The 14,071-nt window shown below is 36.6% G+C and overlaps 1 protein-coding gene across 5 annotated transcripts in view; it reads left to right on the top strand.

Moving 5' to 3' along the window:
- The window catches only part of ROBO1 (roundabout guidance receptor 1), a 643,819-nt gene that overhangs the window by 600,299 nt on the left and 29,449 nt on the right, over positions 1 to 14,071 (top strand). For 4 of the 5 annotated variants that reach the window (XM_026851549.1, XM_026851531.1, XM_026851556.1 and 1 more), the window contains 3 exons: positions 694 to 865; positions 8,057 to 8,254; positions 11,583 to 11,609. In XM_026851549.1, coding sequence (XP_026707350.1) covers positions 694 to 865; positions 8,057 to 8,254; positions 11,583 to 11,609 — 397 coding nt within the window. The remainder of the gene's footprint in view (positions 1 to 693; positions 866 to 8,056; positions 8,255 to 11,582; positions 11,610 to 14,071) is intronic. The other variant, XM_026851540.1, reaches the window with a different exon arrangement.

Here is a 14,071-nt window from a genome sequence, read left to right as displayed (position 1 = left end):
GGCCTAAAGAGATAAATATGTCTTACCATATTGTTTTTCACAATCGTTTAATATCACTGATGTAATTTAACAAGTAGTGAATTGAAGTCATTAGACCTGTGTCTTGATCTCAACCAAAAAATGATATCTGGTATTCTGTTGCCTGTCAATAGAAGATGGCATATTACTCAATCTTTTCCTCTTCCTGCCATTTTCTCAAAAAAAGATAACAGTTGGATTCCAGCGTGACATCGGTTCTCTTTTGACATCATGTGATGAAAGACTTGCCCCTGCACTGGAGTGAAGAAAGTCTTACTTGACAAATGATTCCTGAACAAGAGAATTGCAAATTCATTTAAATGAATGCTCTTACTTTGGTTTTTATGTGAATGATTCTTGGCCTCTGGACTTCCCTTATTTGTTCAGTGTTAACTGATGATTTTAGTTTTATTAGCACTGACGTCACTGGTTGAACTGTAAATGAATTACAATAAACCCATCAAATAATTTTAGTAGTTAGAGCTGCTCTTTGGAACAAGAAATATCTTTTCAGTATATAGTATATATACAGTGCCTAGGACAGCAATCCATGACTGCAGATGTTAGAGGCATTCTAAATTTCTTCATGCAGCAAAAAGAATGTGTCATCCTTCCTTCTACTTTTCCTTCATTGTTGAATTTTGAACATTTATACATACACTTACTTCCCTGCAGGTTTGGTGTCTTGGCAATGAAAGTCGATACCATATAAACAAGACGGTAGATGGTTCCACCTTTTCTGTAGTCATCCCCTCCCTAGTTCCTGGTATTCGATACAGCGTGGAAGTGGCAGCAAGTACCGGGGCAGGACCTGGAGTGAAAAGCGATCCCCAGTTTATCCAATTAGGTAAACCTGCTGGTAATCCTACCTATTGGTTTCAGTGATTTTTGTTTGTTTGCTTTTGTCTTTTATGGCACCAGAAGTACTTGCAAGACAAGTGAAATAGATAGTGTTACTTGATCTCTGGAATAGCTGGATTTGGCATTTCTCATTTTAAACTTGCCTTAGAACTGCATTCCAAAAATGGGATTACAACAACACAGATTTTTTTAATCTCCCAATTCTGCAGTGCTTTTTGCTTATTGATTTTTCATAGTGAATGTTCACACTTAAACTGGTGTAATAAAACATGTAGGGGAGTAGGAATCACTAAGTATTGGCTCACTTCAGGGGTGTAATTTGTCTTGATCAGATTTTACCTTTCTTTTTGAAGCAAAAAACCAAGACCAAGCTAAAATTAGGCACAGTAAATATCAACTGTGTGTGAAAGCTAGTGAATAACCTGAGTACAGGAAAAAGAGGTACACAGATGATTTACAATAAACTTGGCCTCCTACATTCATTTATACTAAACATCTTTCTGTCATAAATGGAGATCAAGGACATTGCTCCTGCTGGTATCTGAGAGAAATGCATCTTTGCTGTTGGTTAGGTGAAGACTATTTAAAGTAGCTTTAGGTATAGTCATATGCTGCTTTAACAGTGTGCCTGCATCAAAATAACTTATCATTACAGTATATAATTGTGAAAGTAAACTCAGCATGTTGCTTTGGACTTTATGCCCCGTCTGTCTCTGAATCATTAGTAGATCTTCCTTGTTATTTCACTTTTAATATTTAAAAATCTGTAATTACTGCATGTGAAAACAAGACTGAATGACTAATATATTCTCTGGAAAATTAAATATACATTTTCTTGTCTATTAAAATGAAGGTCATCTTTAACTAACTTACAAGCATATGATTCCCAATACAGATTTTACGACAAAATTAAACATAGCTCATATGATATTCCAATTAATATGTGCAAAACCCCATAGTAATTTGTTGGATTGTTCCTTTCTATAGCCAGCATCCATTCACAGCTTTCTACAACCAGCTTTCCAGTCAGCCAAGTTTGTTCTATATGGCTTAGATTTTGAAAATTTTAAATGAGTGAGTCTTATGAGCATAAAATAATGGGGTAACATCGACGTTCAAAGCTGAAGACTTCGTAACCACTTTTTTTTCCTTTTCTCTGATGATAAGTACATGCTAAATCAAAGTGACTTTTATAATGGAACTTAATCACTTTGGGGTTTTGATAAGTGGGAAAAGAAACAAAGGAGACTGTCAGAGTAAGATTTTTGCCTGCTTATGGGTTCCTGACATTTACTGACAGACACGATGTTAGAAAGCATGAAGCAATCACACACCTAGAGGCTGTTCAAATGAGCAAGTCTGGTAGAATCCATATATTTCCTTCTGTTTGGGGTTTGCTTTCATAGTCTGGACTGCTTCTAATTAAGTAGCATGGCCAAATCTACATGTACTGTAGTAAAAATCCCATGAATTGGTTGTTAGGTGGCAAAGACCTGGAAAAAGGAGTCTTGTGGGGATCCATGCCACTAGAAGCAGCACAAAGAAATACCTACACAGTGCTGCAGTCCTTTCGGCAACTGCAGGAGGTTGCTGAAAATAGTACTTAAATTTAAGAGGAGTACACTTTAGTAGCACAGATCAGCCTAAAATCATCAAGGCAGAAGAATGGCTGCAGTTTATCTATCTCTGCCCTGTGATACAAGTTCTCCTTCAGCCCCCGCAAGGAATTGCTTTCTTAGTTCTTGGATGTGTTCCCAATGTCGGGGTGGAGCAGACACTGGAGTTTACTGGTAGCTTTTCTGAAGAAAGAAAATTAATTTGTTGATGTCATCAATTGGCACTTTTCACCAGCAATAAATTACATGGTTACAGAGCGAAGGGAGGCCAGGAAGGGGGAGGGAAGAGGACTAAGTATGCTACTTTTAGAAGATTTGAAAGAGTCCTTACTCCCTGGAACTGTGTGCTCTAGGAACTGTGTGTTTGCCACTGACAACTTCAAGTTCCTACATTTCTGTCACTGATCCTAACTATTCCTTCAGGAGATCTTTTCCTGATATCTTAATTAGTATAATCCTTATGTTTTTAAACTAAATTCCCTATGTGGAAACAAGATATACTATGTGATTTAGGTATTTTCTTTTAAAAAAAAAAAACAACACAAAAACCACTTTCATTAAAATCAAACAATTCCTTATAATGTGTTTTTCTTACAAAAATGTGAGACTAGATTGTGGCTGGCTGTAGAGCATCCAAATAAGCCTTTTTTTTCCCCAGTGTAGCCTGTTCTTTTGCACAGCAACCTCATGTTTGAGTCTGCATGCTGTTCTGGGTTCTCCCGGGTTTGTGACTGTGAGAAGTGTCTGGGCAGAGTTTCAGCTGGGTGTGTGACAGGAGGAAGCTTCACCTGCCAGAGGCTGCCTTCCAGAACAAAACGGGAGGGCAGGAGACATTGGATTCTCTGAGAGCTGAGGTGTGCAATTGCCATCCCATGCATCAGCTGAGTTGTGATAACTGACCTTGTGCACGCACTTAACCTGTTACAAAGACAGGTACAAATTGTAAGCTCAAAGCTCTTTCATTTTCCATGTCTCATCTGACATGAAGCAGCTCACTGAGCTGCGGTACCCCACACTTCCCCTGCCACCAGGGACAAGCCAATAATATACTTGCTTGTATTCAAAAATCACCTTTTAGTGTTTAAAATCATGAGATCAACTGAAAAATCATGTGTTGTCTTAAAACACTTCCCTTGGGGCTGCTAAATTGTCCTCTTGACTTTTGAATGACCCTTTAAAGCTTTCTGTGGGTTTCCAAGGGCTTGGAAAGCCATTTTTTGTTTGTTTTTAAAGAAAAGTTGATATTTTACACAAAGAAAGACTGAAAGAGTTTTGGTGTTAAGGAAGAAAAATTGTATTTCATGAGAGCTAGCCACAGCTCACTATATTGTGCTTAATACTGTGCTGTGGAGAAAAAAAAAAAAATCTTGATACAACTTTTTTTCTTTGCACAATGTGTAACTTCAGGACATTGGTTACAAAACGCTCTGTGCAGAAAGGTGAGAATTATCACAACAAATTTTTTTTTTTTTTTGCTGATCTCTAGCCTAACTTTTTGTGCAGTTATGGTATACCACCTGTGATAGCTTGGCAGTGTTACCTTTGCTTGTTGACAAATCAGAAGTGAAATTGGAACATATGGCAACCTGTTTTGTTCAGGGTACCAGCTCTGTGAAGTCCCACAACTGCAGGTAGTGTTATCCTTAAACACGTAATTTGTATGAATATATGCTATGCAGTTATTTATTAAGAGACGTCTGCACAGTTATTATAAATATTAAGTGCATTATTGAACCAGTGGATGTCTCAAGTGCACAAGGCACAAGAAAGTCTCACTGATTCCTTATTATTCTAAGTGCTTTATTTAGGAGATGCGATTTGTGAATAACTGGCATGCCTTCAGGTGTATTATTCTGACAGCCCTTCAAGTACTTCCACCATGATAGTTGTAAGGGGTTTTTTGTGGATATTTTTGTCTTGTAGCCTGCAGACGACTCGAAAAAGTAATCTTTTTCCTTCCCTCACAGCAAACCTTTCCAAACCAGTTTGGGGCTGTCTCCTCAAACTGCATGTTCTAAGATTGAAGTGCAAAACTGATATTTTTCCAGTTTTGGAAGCTTAGATAACTAGAAAGAGGATAAAATAGCATATTCTTAACCTGGTGATATTTTACCAAATAGATTTCATATCGCATCATGTGTGTATACTTGAGGAAACGCTCAGATACTATGTTGCGTATTTCAGGTGTTTTGCATTTTTTGAATTACCAGAATTAGTGATGTTAACAAAACAGATCTTCCTACTTGCTGTTTCTACATTTTGTATACTAAATGAGACAGACATATAGAAAAGTACCATTCCATAGGTTGTACATGTACAGGGCAAAGTTAAGGTTGCTTGCACACCTGTGAACCTGGAATTTCCTGTCTTATTTAAATCTTTGGCATTCCAATCTTAATTGTATATTAACATTTAACATTTAACAACTTAAATGTTAGTTTTTAATGTATTACTATTTATATGAATAATTGGCATTAGAGAGTTAGAGGTCGCAGTTCTTCTCAGTGTGAATTCTAGTTTTCATTGAAGTTTGAAACTTGGAGCTTCAAGACAGTCAAATCGGGTAGCTTGTGAGCAATAGCCATAGCAACATTATCTGTAATGAAAAAGAAAGCTCTTATCTTGGGATAGAAGAAGAAGGGGTGAGTCACTGTGATAATATGCTGGTTTCAGGGAGTTGTGGGATCAGCCTGCTCCAACAACTCTGAGGCATTTTCAAGTACATAAAGTGCTGCGGCTGCTGCTCTGGCAGTAAGATGCACTTTGCCGTAGAATGTTTATGTTCACTTATTATTTTGGCACGTCTCCCCGAGAAGTGCAAGCAGGAACAGGAATGTTGATTATGAACCAGTTACATCTCAGTCAAAGCTTCCAGAAATTTCCTGGGATGAAGGAAAAGTACTTTTTTTAGTTCAAGAGCTTTTTTCCCAACTGATCACTCAGGATCTCACAGGACTGTTACAGAGGGGGAAGACGCCCTTCTCAAAGAAAGGCTTCTAAGATAACGTTCCTGGAAATTCAGATTTCATTCCCTTTGCTTTATATTTAGCTTACTTTCTATTTTTGAATTGTAAGAGGAGAAGAACATGGGTCAAATATGGTCTCTTGAAAGCCGTTCCATCTTCTTTTCTATGATCCTCTTTATATGACTGTACATGAACACATACACTTTTTTCTCTTCAGCATGTGTGTAAATATATACCAGCTAATTTAATGTAATGGTTCTAACAGTCCACCCATGTGCAATGTGTCATAAGCCTAGTTTCTTAAAAGCAAAGATATTATTATGCTGTTCTTATGCTTGCAATGGCTAGCAAAATAATACCAGGAAATGAGTCTTAATTAAAAATTACAACAATAAATGTTCAAAGAGATACTTCAGTATTTTGTAATCTTCAGACATATTTTGACTGAGCAATGCAAAATGTTTGTGTATATAAAAGTACTGTCTTTCTGTATGGCTGAATTGTTGACATGTTTAACAAACAGTCTTATTTGGCTTTTGAGTTTGTGAGTATTCTTTCCCTCTGAATTTGTTGCTTTAAATATATATATATAGGTTTTCCAGAAATCTTTTGTTTTATTCCATTAAGATATACAAGGTAGTGTAGCTGTTTAGAGAAATAGCAGGCTTCCTCATTTTGAAGAGAGACTGATGGTGCAAGTTTTCATATCTTAATATGGCCTCAGCTGCAAAGAGACAAAAGATGAGATAGAGTGTGACAGATTTAATTCATTGGTCACAGTATACTTTATACATTTAAGCCCATCTGGCCACTTGTGTGGAACTTCACTTGGCTGTCTCCATAAAATCTGAAGCAACCCATCTTAACCTTGCACAAATAGGCATGAAATCTATAAACCCAGCAGACACAAAGGGTGTATTAGTAAGAAAAGAATGAGTCTGCCTGGTGAACTTTCAGATTAGGCAGTGCACTTAGAACCGTAGAAGATAAAGAGACCTGAAATACGGAATAAAATTTCCATTAAGGTAAAAGTCAAAGGCAGCAGTGATTCCTTGGCAAAATAGGTATTTGACCTTGGTGTTGCAAAAACTGAAATCTGGAATTCTTCACTGGAAGAAGCTGTTATTAATTTAACCATTTACCATTCAAAAAGGTATCCCCTTTCCAGAGGAGGTTTGTTGTTTGCATGATTTGGTGTGATTCTATCTCCTGTTTGTGTTGCTGTTTCTTGTCTTTTATTTGCACTTATTATGGGAGTAATGTGAGATGTCATATAAAAATAAAAATAATCTATTCACTGCTTAGTTTGTAGGGGAAAGGTTTTGTTTTTTAAGTAAATAGGTCTTCATTTCTTACACAGATTGTATTAATAAAACTAATAACAGCATCTTTCTCGTTAAAACACTAGTCCCTTATTCTGAATCTGATGTCACTACTGATAGTGAAAAGCAACTAGCTGTTGGATTTACACAAGAGTACAAATGGGTAATTTGAAGAAGACCAAGCTGTGGAATGTGTAAAGCAATATCATCTCTGAGTAAAGGTTTTGGATTCTTACCGTATTTTCCTGGGCAGTAATGAAATTCCCAGTAAGCGCTCACTATAGCAGTAAAAAATCAGGAAGGCAGTATTTTGTCTTTGAGTTGCTTCATTGCAGGTAGAAAGCATTGGTCCCTAGCTGAATATTCTTACTTCTGTTCCTAGAAAGTTCTTGCAAAAGTTCAGTGCAGAAAGAACAGAAAAGACTGATTCTTAGAGGTGCTTTCTCTATTAAAAAGAAATTAGAAGTATGTGAAAAATACATGTACTTTATTTTGATGTGGGCTATTTAAGGATAAACTGGTTTTGAAAAGAGCTGCTTGTGCAGTTATGATGATACTGCTTGACTGTTTTTAACAATTCATAACTCATTTTTTAGTTATCCTTTAGCCTTTTTATCCACATTAAGAGGGCAGGATTGGTTAGTTTGTACTTTTACTTCTTTACATCTTTTTAAATATTCAGGGTTTTTTTTATTGAGGTCAAAGTGAGAGACTGCAAAGAGTACATTAGACTGTGTAATACAAGATTGAAGTCATCTGTCAGGAACTGCTAAATTAAAATCTATCCTGCAGTACCAACCTCATGTGAATGTGCTTTGAATTTATAATTCTGTGATTTTTCAGTTATGAGAGTAGATGTTTGGTGAGCTGACTTCTACTCATTCGCAGAGCTTGAAGAAGGGACTATGCATGTTTCACACTTGAGCTTTCGTTTACTTGCTCTGTTCTTTGCTGACTTTCTGAATATTTTTCTGAAGCTGGTGTTGCTTTGCTAAAATAAAAATAACAGCAGTCTCCAAGTTTGAAATTTATGAGCTTAACTTTGTTGTCTAGTGGCCTGATTTTAGCAAGTTTCTTAAACGAAAGTCAGTGAAGTTGGGCGTACCTTTCTTGTATGAAAAACAAACCATTTCTATCTAGACCTGTAAAAAGAAGAGCAGTCTTAAGGGTTTTACCTTGAATAACTGGACTATGGTTATGTCAGTTCTTTTTGTGCTGCCTTTTACAGTTGCTCATTCAAATTAATTGGCTATTTTGGGTGTCTTTTTTTCAGATTCTCATGGAAACCCTGTATCTTCAGAAGATCAAGTCAGTTTGGCCCAGCAGATTTCTGATGTAGTAAAGCAGCCTGCCTTTATTGCTGGAATTGGTGCAGCCTGTTGGATTATCCTTATGGTCTTCAGCATCTGGTTGTATCGCCACAGGAAGAAGCGAAATGGACTCACTAGTACTTATGCTGGTATCAGAAAAGGTGCCGTATTATATATTTCCGTCCAGTGGCTGCTGAATGTCTGTTTACTGGCTATTTAGCATCAGTCTCTTTTTCTTCTAAGACTCGATGCAAGAATTATCTCAGATTACTTCAGTACTTTTGGGGAAGTGTGGATCAGGAGCCAATGCAGAAAGCAGCGATATTTACATAATGTGTTAAATCTGGCTTTAAAGCATAAGCCTTTAGCAAAATACCTAGACTAGCTTTTCATAAAGATACTCCTACAAACGACAAATGTAAAGGTGGATTGAAGACTGGGAGCTGCCCTTGCTTCCTGACACTGCACCATCTGAAAAGGAGACAGGTGGATGGTAGTTCATTGTCCGTCTTGTTTGGTCCTTTGCTTGCTGCTAAGATACTAACAGTGGCGTACATTACAGTAATGCTTTTGGTGCGTGTACTTGAATTTCCTTGTATTCCAGGGGGATGTGGTGAAGTGGCTGTTTGCAAAAGCACAACAGTCAATAATACTTTCCAAGACTCTTTCATAAATGCTGTTGTGAGACCCTTTGTTGAGACTAAATTCTGGGGCTATCACATCTTGCATCTGCATTCAGTTAGAATGGCAGCAGTGGGACTAACTTAAAGCACTCTTTGTTTTCATGTTATTGATACCTTTTAGATCAGATTGTCAGTGGGCAAGCAGCGCTTTAAAGTATATTTTGTGACAAAACTAGAATCTCTACCTAGAAGGTCTTCTGGAATAAAAACTTGATTTCTTCTGATTCAGTAATCTTTTGATTAAGCCCTGAAGTTAAAGCTCAGTTCAATAAACTACAGTTCATCACATCTCAAAGCAGTACCTCATAGGCACTCATAGAGTGAGAACTGTAAATTCTGGAATTAATCAGAAAATGGGAGATCCTGCTTTTGAAGGAATAGAGGTGGAATGTTTGATATTTAGCAATCAAAAGATAGCTCTAGGCTTAAAAGGTGTACACATCTTAATGTATGAAAGGTGTCATAAGATTACATTCCTTAGTCACTTCAGGAGTGAATGTGGTGGGCAAGAAGGCAAATCTGAAATGTTTTTAAACAGTGTATTGCTATGAAAAAGAAGCAGTGCTAAAAATAGCAACTGAGGGGAAACACGGAAATAGTGCTGGAGTGTTGCAGAGTTTAGGTGTCCTTCATGCTATTAAAGTACCAAAGCTCACAGTAGACTTCAGTCACAGTGGTTGTAGCGGAGTTGTAACCACAGAAATTGGGCATGAATTTCACCTTTGATTTTGTTCTGCTGGGATTTCTTAGATAAGACAGACCCGACATACTGCTGCATTGGCCTGCGCTGTTTTGTTTTACTAATAGCATGCTGCCATACTGCCTTTCTACAGTTCTATCAAACTAACATCACTATGCTTTCAGCAGTACCTATGATTAAGCAAAAGGCATACAATTTGTCCTTTAAAATGGTTACTTTAGTGACATTAGCTATTGTTCAAAACAGCTGTGTTTTTCAATATCTGTAAAAATATCTTTTGTGTAATTTGGTGAGGATTTTAATGAAAATATACAGAGAAGTAAGATAAAAAAGACATCTTTAGTGAAATATAAATTGCAGAGTAGTTTGCCACTCTGCAGTGCATCAAGTCATCACTGCAAGCCCAAACTTTCTTCAGTCTTGCTGCTTTTTTTTTTTTTTTTTCCTTTAGCTTCAGGCCTGACATCTGTTAAAATACTTCACTGCTCCCACACATACATATTATACTAGCACTCTTACACACTCAGAAGAGTCTATTAATAGAAGCTCTGAGAATTAAGTTGTTCTTTCGTGTGGTAGTGATAAAGATTTCATTTAGTTGAACCTCTGTTCATTTGTTCCTCAGTTCCTTAAGAAACTAAACTAGGTTTAGTACTTAGCTCACAGAAGAGTAATGAGACAGTAGTTTAAGGTGTTTTTTTTCATGTCCTTGTGATTGCAAATTAATTTTGAGACACTTTATTCTCTTTTGAATAGCTCTGCTTTAAATGCACCTTCTATTTTAATGAAAGCTTGTTACTGTGGTTCTGTATTTTTGAATGTAGCTAAATTAAGCCTGAGTGTGTGAAAAGGCCTAGCTCAAAGAAAATACAATGGAATTCCCAAGATAAAGAGCTATGCTACAAATGAACTCTAAAATGAGCAAATGCTCAGAGGTTTTTCTTTTTATGCTTGGTGTCATATCACTGGAAATAAATTGGCTTGGTAAAAGCAGAGGAAAAGCTACAGCATATCCTAAATTATAACATGAAGATACTCTGAACTCCTCTCAAACATCAGAGTTACTGTAAAAATTAGATTAAACAATTGTTTTCTTAGCCAGAAACTTTTATTTCTGTGCCAGGTTTGCCGATCAAATTCTTTCCCAAGGCTACTTCTAGTGAATATTTTATTGTTTCTCCTACATTTCTCTTTGCTGTCATTAGATCGAAAAGGGGAATGTTAGCCTTTTTCTGCCCATCAGTGATAGAAAAACTATGCTGTTTTGTCAACGGGAGGGGGAGCATGTGCTAGTAGGAAGAGCAGATGCTCTCTATTTGGATTAGAAGACCCTATTGATCCAAAGAGGATTTATAGTAGCTGTGAGAGTGAAGATTGTCAAGCAATGTCATTGTTCTGTTGTTAACCTCTCCCTCTTAAAGTCAAGGGTTGAAAGGTAGAAAGGTGTTACATCTAGGGAGATCTTTACCTCTTTTTGTGATTATTTAAGAAAGAAACATAATAACTCACTTTAACAGTCTTGTCTATGAAAACAAAAATTAATTGCTGCAGTAGATTTTAGTGCCTTTATTATAGTGAGAGTTGGTGCCATTCTTGATTCAGATAGTAAAAGAGCAGTTCTCTTTGTTCCTTTATATTATTATTATTTCCTTACTGAATACTTAAGTGTGCCTGTTAGTTCAGCATAATGAGCATTTACTTAGTGAACTGCAGATAAGATTCAATAGGATTTTGATAAGGCTTTGTTAAGGAATTTATCATTCTGCATTCTAAAATGATTAACAGTGTGGGGATTTTGTTTGTGCAAGGATTTTCAGAAAAATCTAAAACACCAAACTGAGGGCTATTTGAAAGGCTAAACCACAGCCCAGTCCCCTCAGGAACACAATAGAATATGAAGCACTTTTTTTTTTTCATAATAGTACCTGCAGAGACAAGCTTCTTTCTGAATTTAATTTTATTTCTATATTAATGTGACTGAACTACGGTGTTAGTTATATACATTTGTTTTATGTTCAGCTGTCTGCTAGATTTATACTAATGTGGTATGTTTCCCTTTCTCTCTTCAGCTTAATAACCAGTTTGTATTTTGTTTTGATTTTTCAGTCCCGTCTTTTACCTTCACACCAACAGGTATATATATATATATTTGCACTTTTCCTCCCTTCTTTGTTACTTTAGCATGTGTTTGTGGTACTGTTTCTCTTTTTCTGTCATAACCAGCCCAGCTGTTCTGAAGGTTTACTTAAAACAATTTAACTAATGACAGGTATCATTATTTTGTTCTCTAAATAGTGTATATTTGCTGAGTAGCCAACACTTTCTTCTGTTTGCGTGTATCATTTTGTAGCGTTCCATTTGATGCAAGCATGTCATTTTTGTAGGATGATCCCATCAGTTTGTACAGTCTGGACTCTCTTGGTTACAATGGAGTAGTGTGGCCTTCTGCATCTAACGATGCAAAAGGTGCTTCTGATGGAGGAGGAATGACTTAGCAGAGCCCAGATGCTGACTTGAAAAGGATTCAGTGGGATTATAGTTGTTGAAACATTTTCTTCTTTTCTTTCCTCTGAATCTGCATTGATGCAGTGATTTAGGAGTTACCTGCTTTGGAACATACAGAAATTGAATGTTATAGTAGTTAGATTTCTTTGCTTGCTGCCTTAAACTGTATTTGTGCTATGAAATTTTAAAATAGCCATCCTGTTCTACATAAACAGAGGTGAATTTCAAAATCAGGGTGTGTTTACAATCATCTTTTACTTCTTTTTGCTTAGAAATGTACAAAATATGACATAACCTGAGCCATAACCCACCAAACTCCATGAGAGCCTTTCTGTTCCATAGAGCTGACCTTCAGTTGGTCCCACAGTCTGGCAGCTCAGCGGCTCTTCCTCTACAGTAGATACAATTCAGCACATTCAGTACCCACCAGTATAGTGCATGCGTTTCTTTTAGCTACAGCCTGAGTGGACAGGTTGTTTTCTTCCTCCTTTGTCCTAAATCCCTTACTTTCACAAGAGGTCTATGAGATTTGCAGGACGTGTATATCCAGGCAGTGTAAAAACTACCTACCCACTCCTCTGCACACTCTGCAGGGCATATTAGCTCAAAATCGGGACTGTATTAATTTGGTCTCTGGGCAGCAGCTGAGTTACATCCTTCCAAGTTGGACCACAAATGAATCAATCTCATGTCTGTCCACATTCATCCACAAAGACCTAATCATAATGGGTTAGATTCTTATCCATGTGCTTTTAATCACATTGATTAATATCTTGTTTCAGAAGTCATCCTATTATATTCAGTGGAGTGGCTTACTACTGTTCAGCATGAGTCAAAGTGGCCCTTAATGTTTCTGAAGTCCTTTGAGATCCAGGGTGGAGACAAATTCAAACTATTAGTATTTTGCTGTTACTTTAATTGGCTTAACAGAGGACTCCTATTGCAATCAAAACTGTAGCCCACTACTGAAATTCTGCAGAGGTTGGTAGGTTAGATAACATATTTTCTCAGTTGGATTCTTAACATTAAAAGAAAATATCAGGGCTCCATAAGATAGGTCAGAGCTGCAAAATAAATAGCACTGAGATTTTTATAGAAGAAATTGCAAAAAACACAGAGTATGTAAAACATTTAAAGGAAAAAAAAAAAAACAACAAACTTTTTCAACCCAGGATTCCAGTCATTAGTTCCATTTAAATGGAACCAGACGCTCTTCTTTAGCCTTACCTATAGTAAAAGACTTACCTGTAGCAATGCATCCTACGTTTTAATCCTGTTATTGTAATCACTGCCAGCATTTATCTCTCTCTTGCAGACTCCCAGTTTGGAGTTCTTCTAAAGAGCAGAATTTGGCTGCTTTTTTTTCAACATATTCCTAGTTGGAAAATGTAGAATGCATCAGCATTTGCAGGGAGGCAATCTCCTTAACCCTTTGCCAAACACAATGCAAACTAGCAGAATTTATAGCACTGTTTCTTCTTGGATGCTTGCATACTGAAAACTAGCTTTTCAACCATGATGCTTCCTCTGAAGGTTATGCAATCCATGCCAACAAATAAATGTATGTGGACACGCACTTTGTTAATGTGTAATGCTTCTGAAATGCTAGAAAAACTGTTCCTTCTAGTTTAGGAAGTATTCTTTCTGCCAGATGTTTTTTAGCAAGATTTATAGATTTAAATTTTTAGATTAAAAAGTATAATTAATAAATAAAATTGTAAAATGCTATAAAATGTGAAGCTTCTGTGGACTTTTAGTGTGTTTGTTCCATGAGTGTAGTGCAGTAACATTCAGAAAGAGCATGTGTTTTCAAAGCAGTAGGTTCAGCTATAATGAGCTATTGTTTACATTGGAAGTCAGGTCTGTTATAAAATCATGATACCTCTTTAATCTTACCAAAATAATATGGTAGAGCAAAGATTTAACATCTAGCCATTCATGAAATAAATATATGACCTAAATTCTTCCACAGAGTAACTCCACTGAAGTCAGCAGAGTTGTGTTAAGGATAAGTTCAACCTGATGTACGGCTTCCTGCTTTCTTAAGCAATACATGTGTGTGTGTGTTTTTCAGAACAGAACTGAAATAT

The sequence above is a fragment of the Athene cunicularia genome, assembly GCF_003259725.1.
Source record: "Athene cunicularia isolate RWA chromosome 1 unlocalized genomic scaffold, athCun1 chr1_part1, whole genome shotgun sequence".
In the NCBI taxonomy this organism is placed as follows: domain Eukaryota; kingdom Metazoa; phylum Chordata; class Aves; order Strigiformes; family Strigidae; genus Athene; species Athene cunicularia.
The sequence above is the reverse complement of the archived record's forward strand: the minus strand, read 5'-3'. Positions and strand labels throughout refer to the sequence as shown.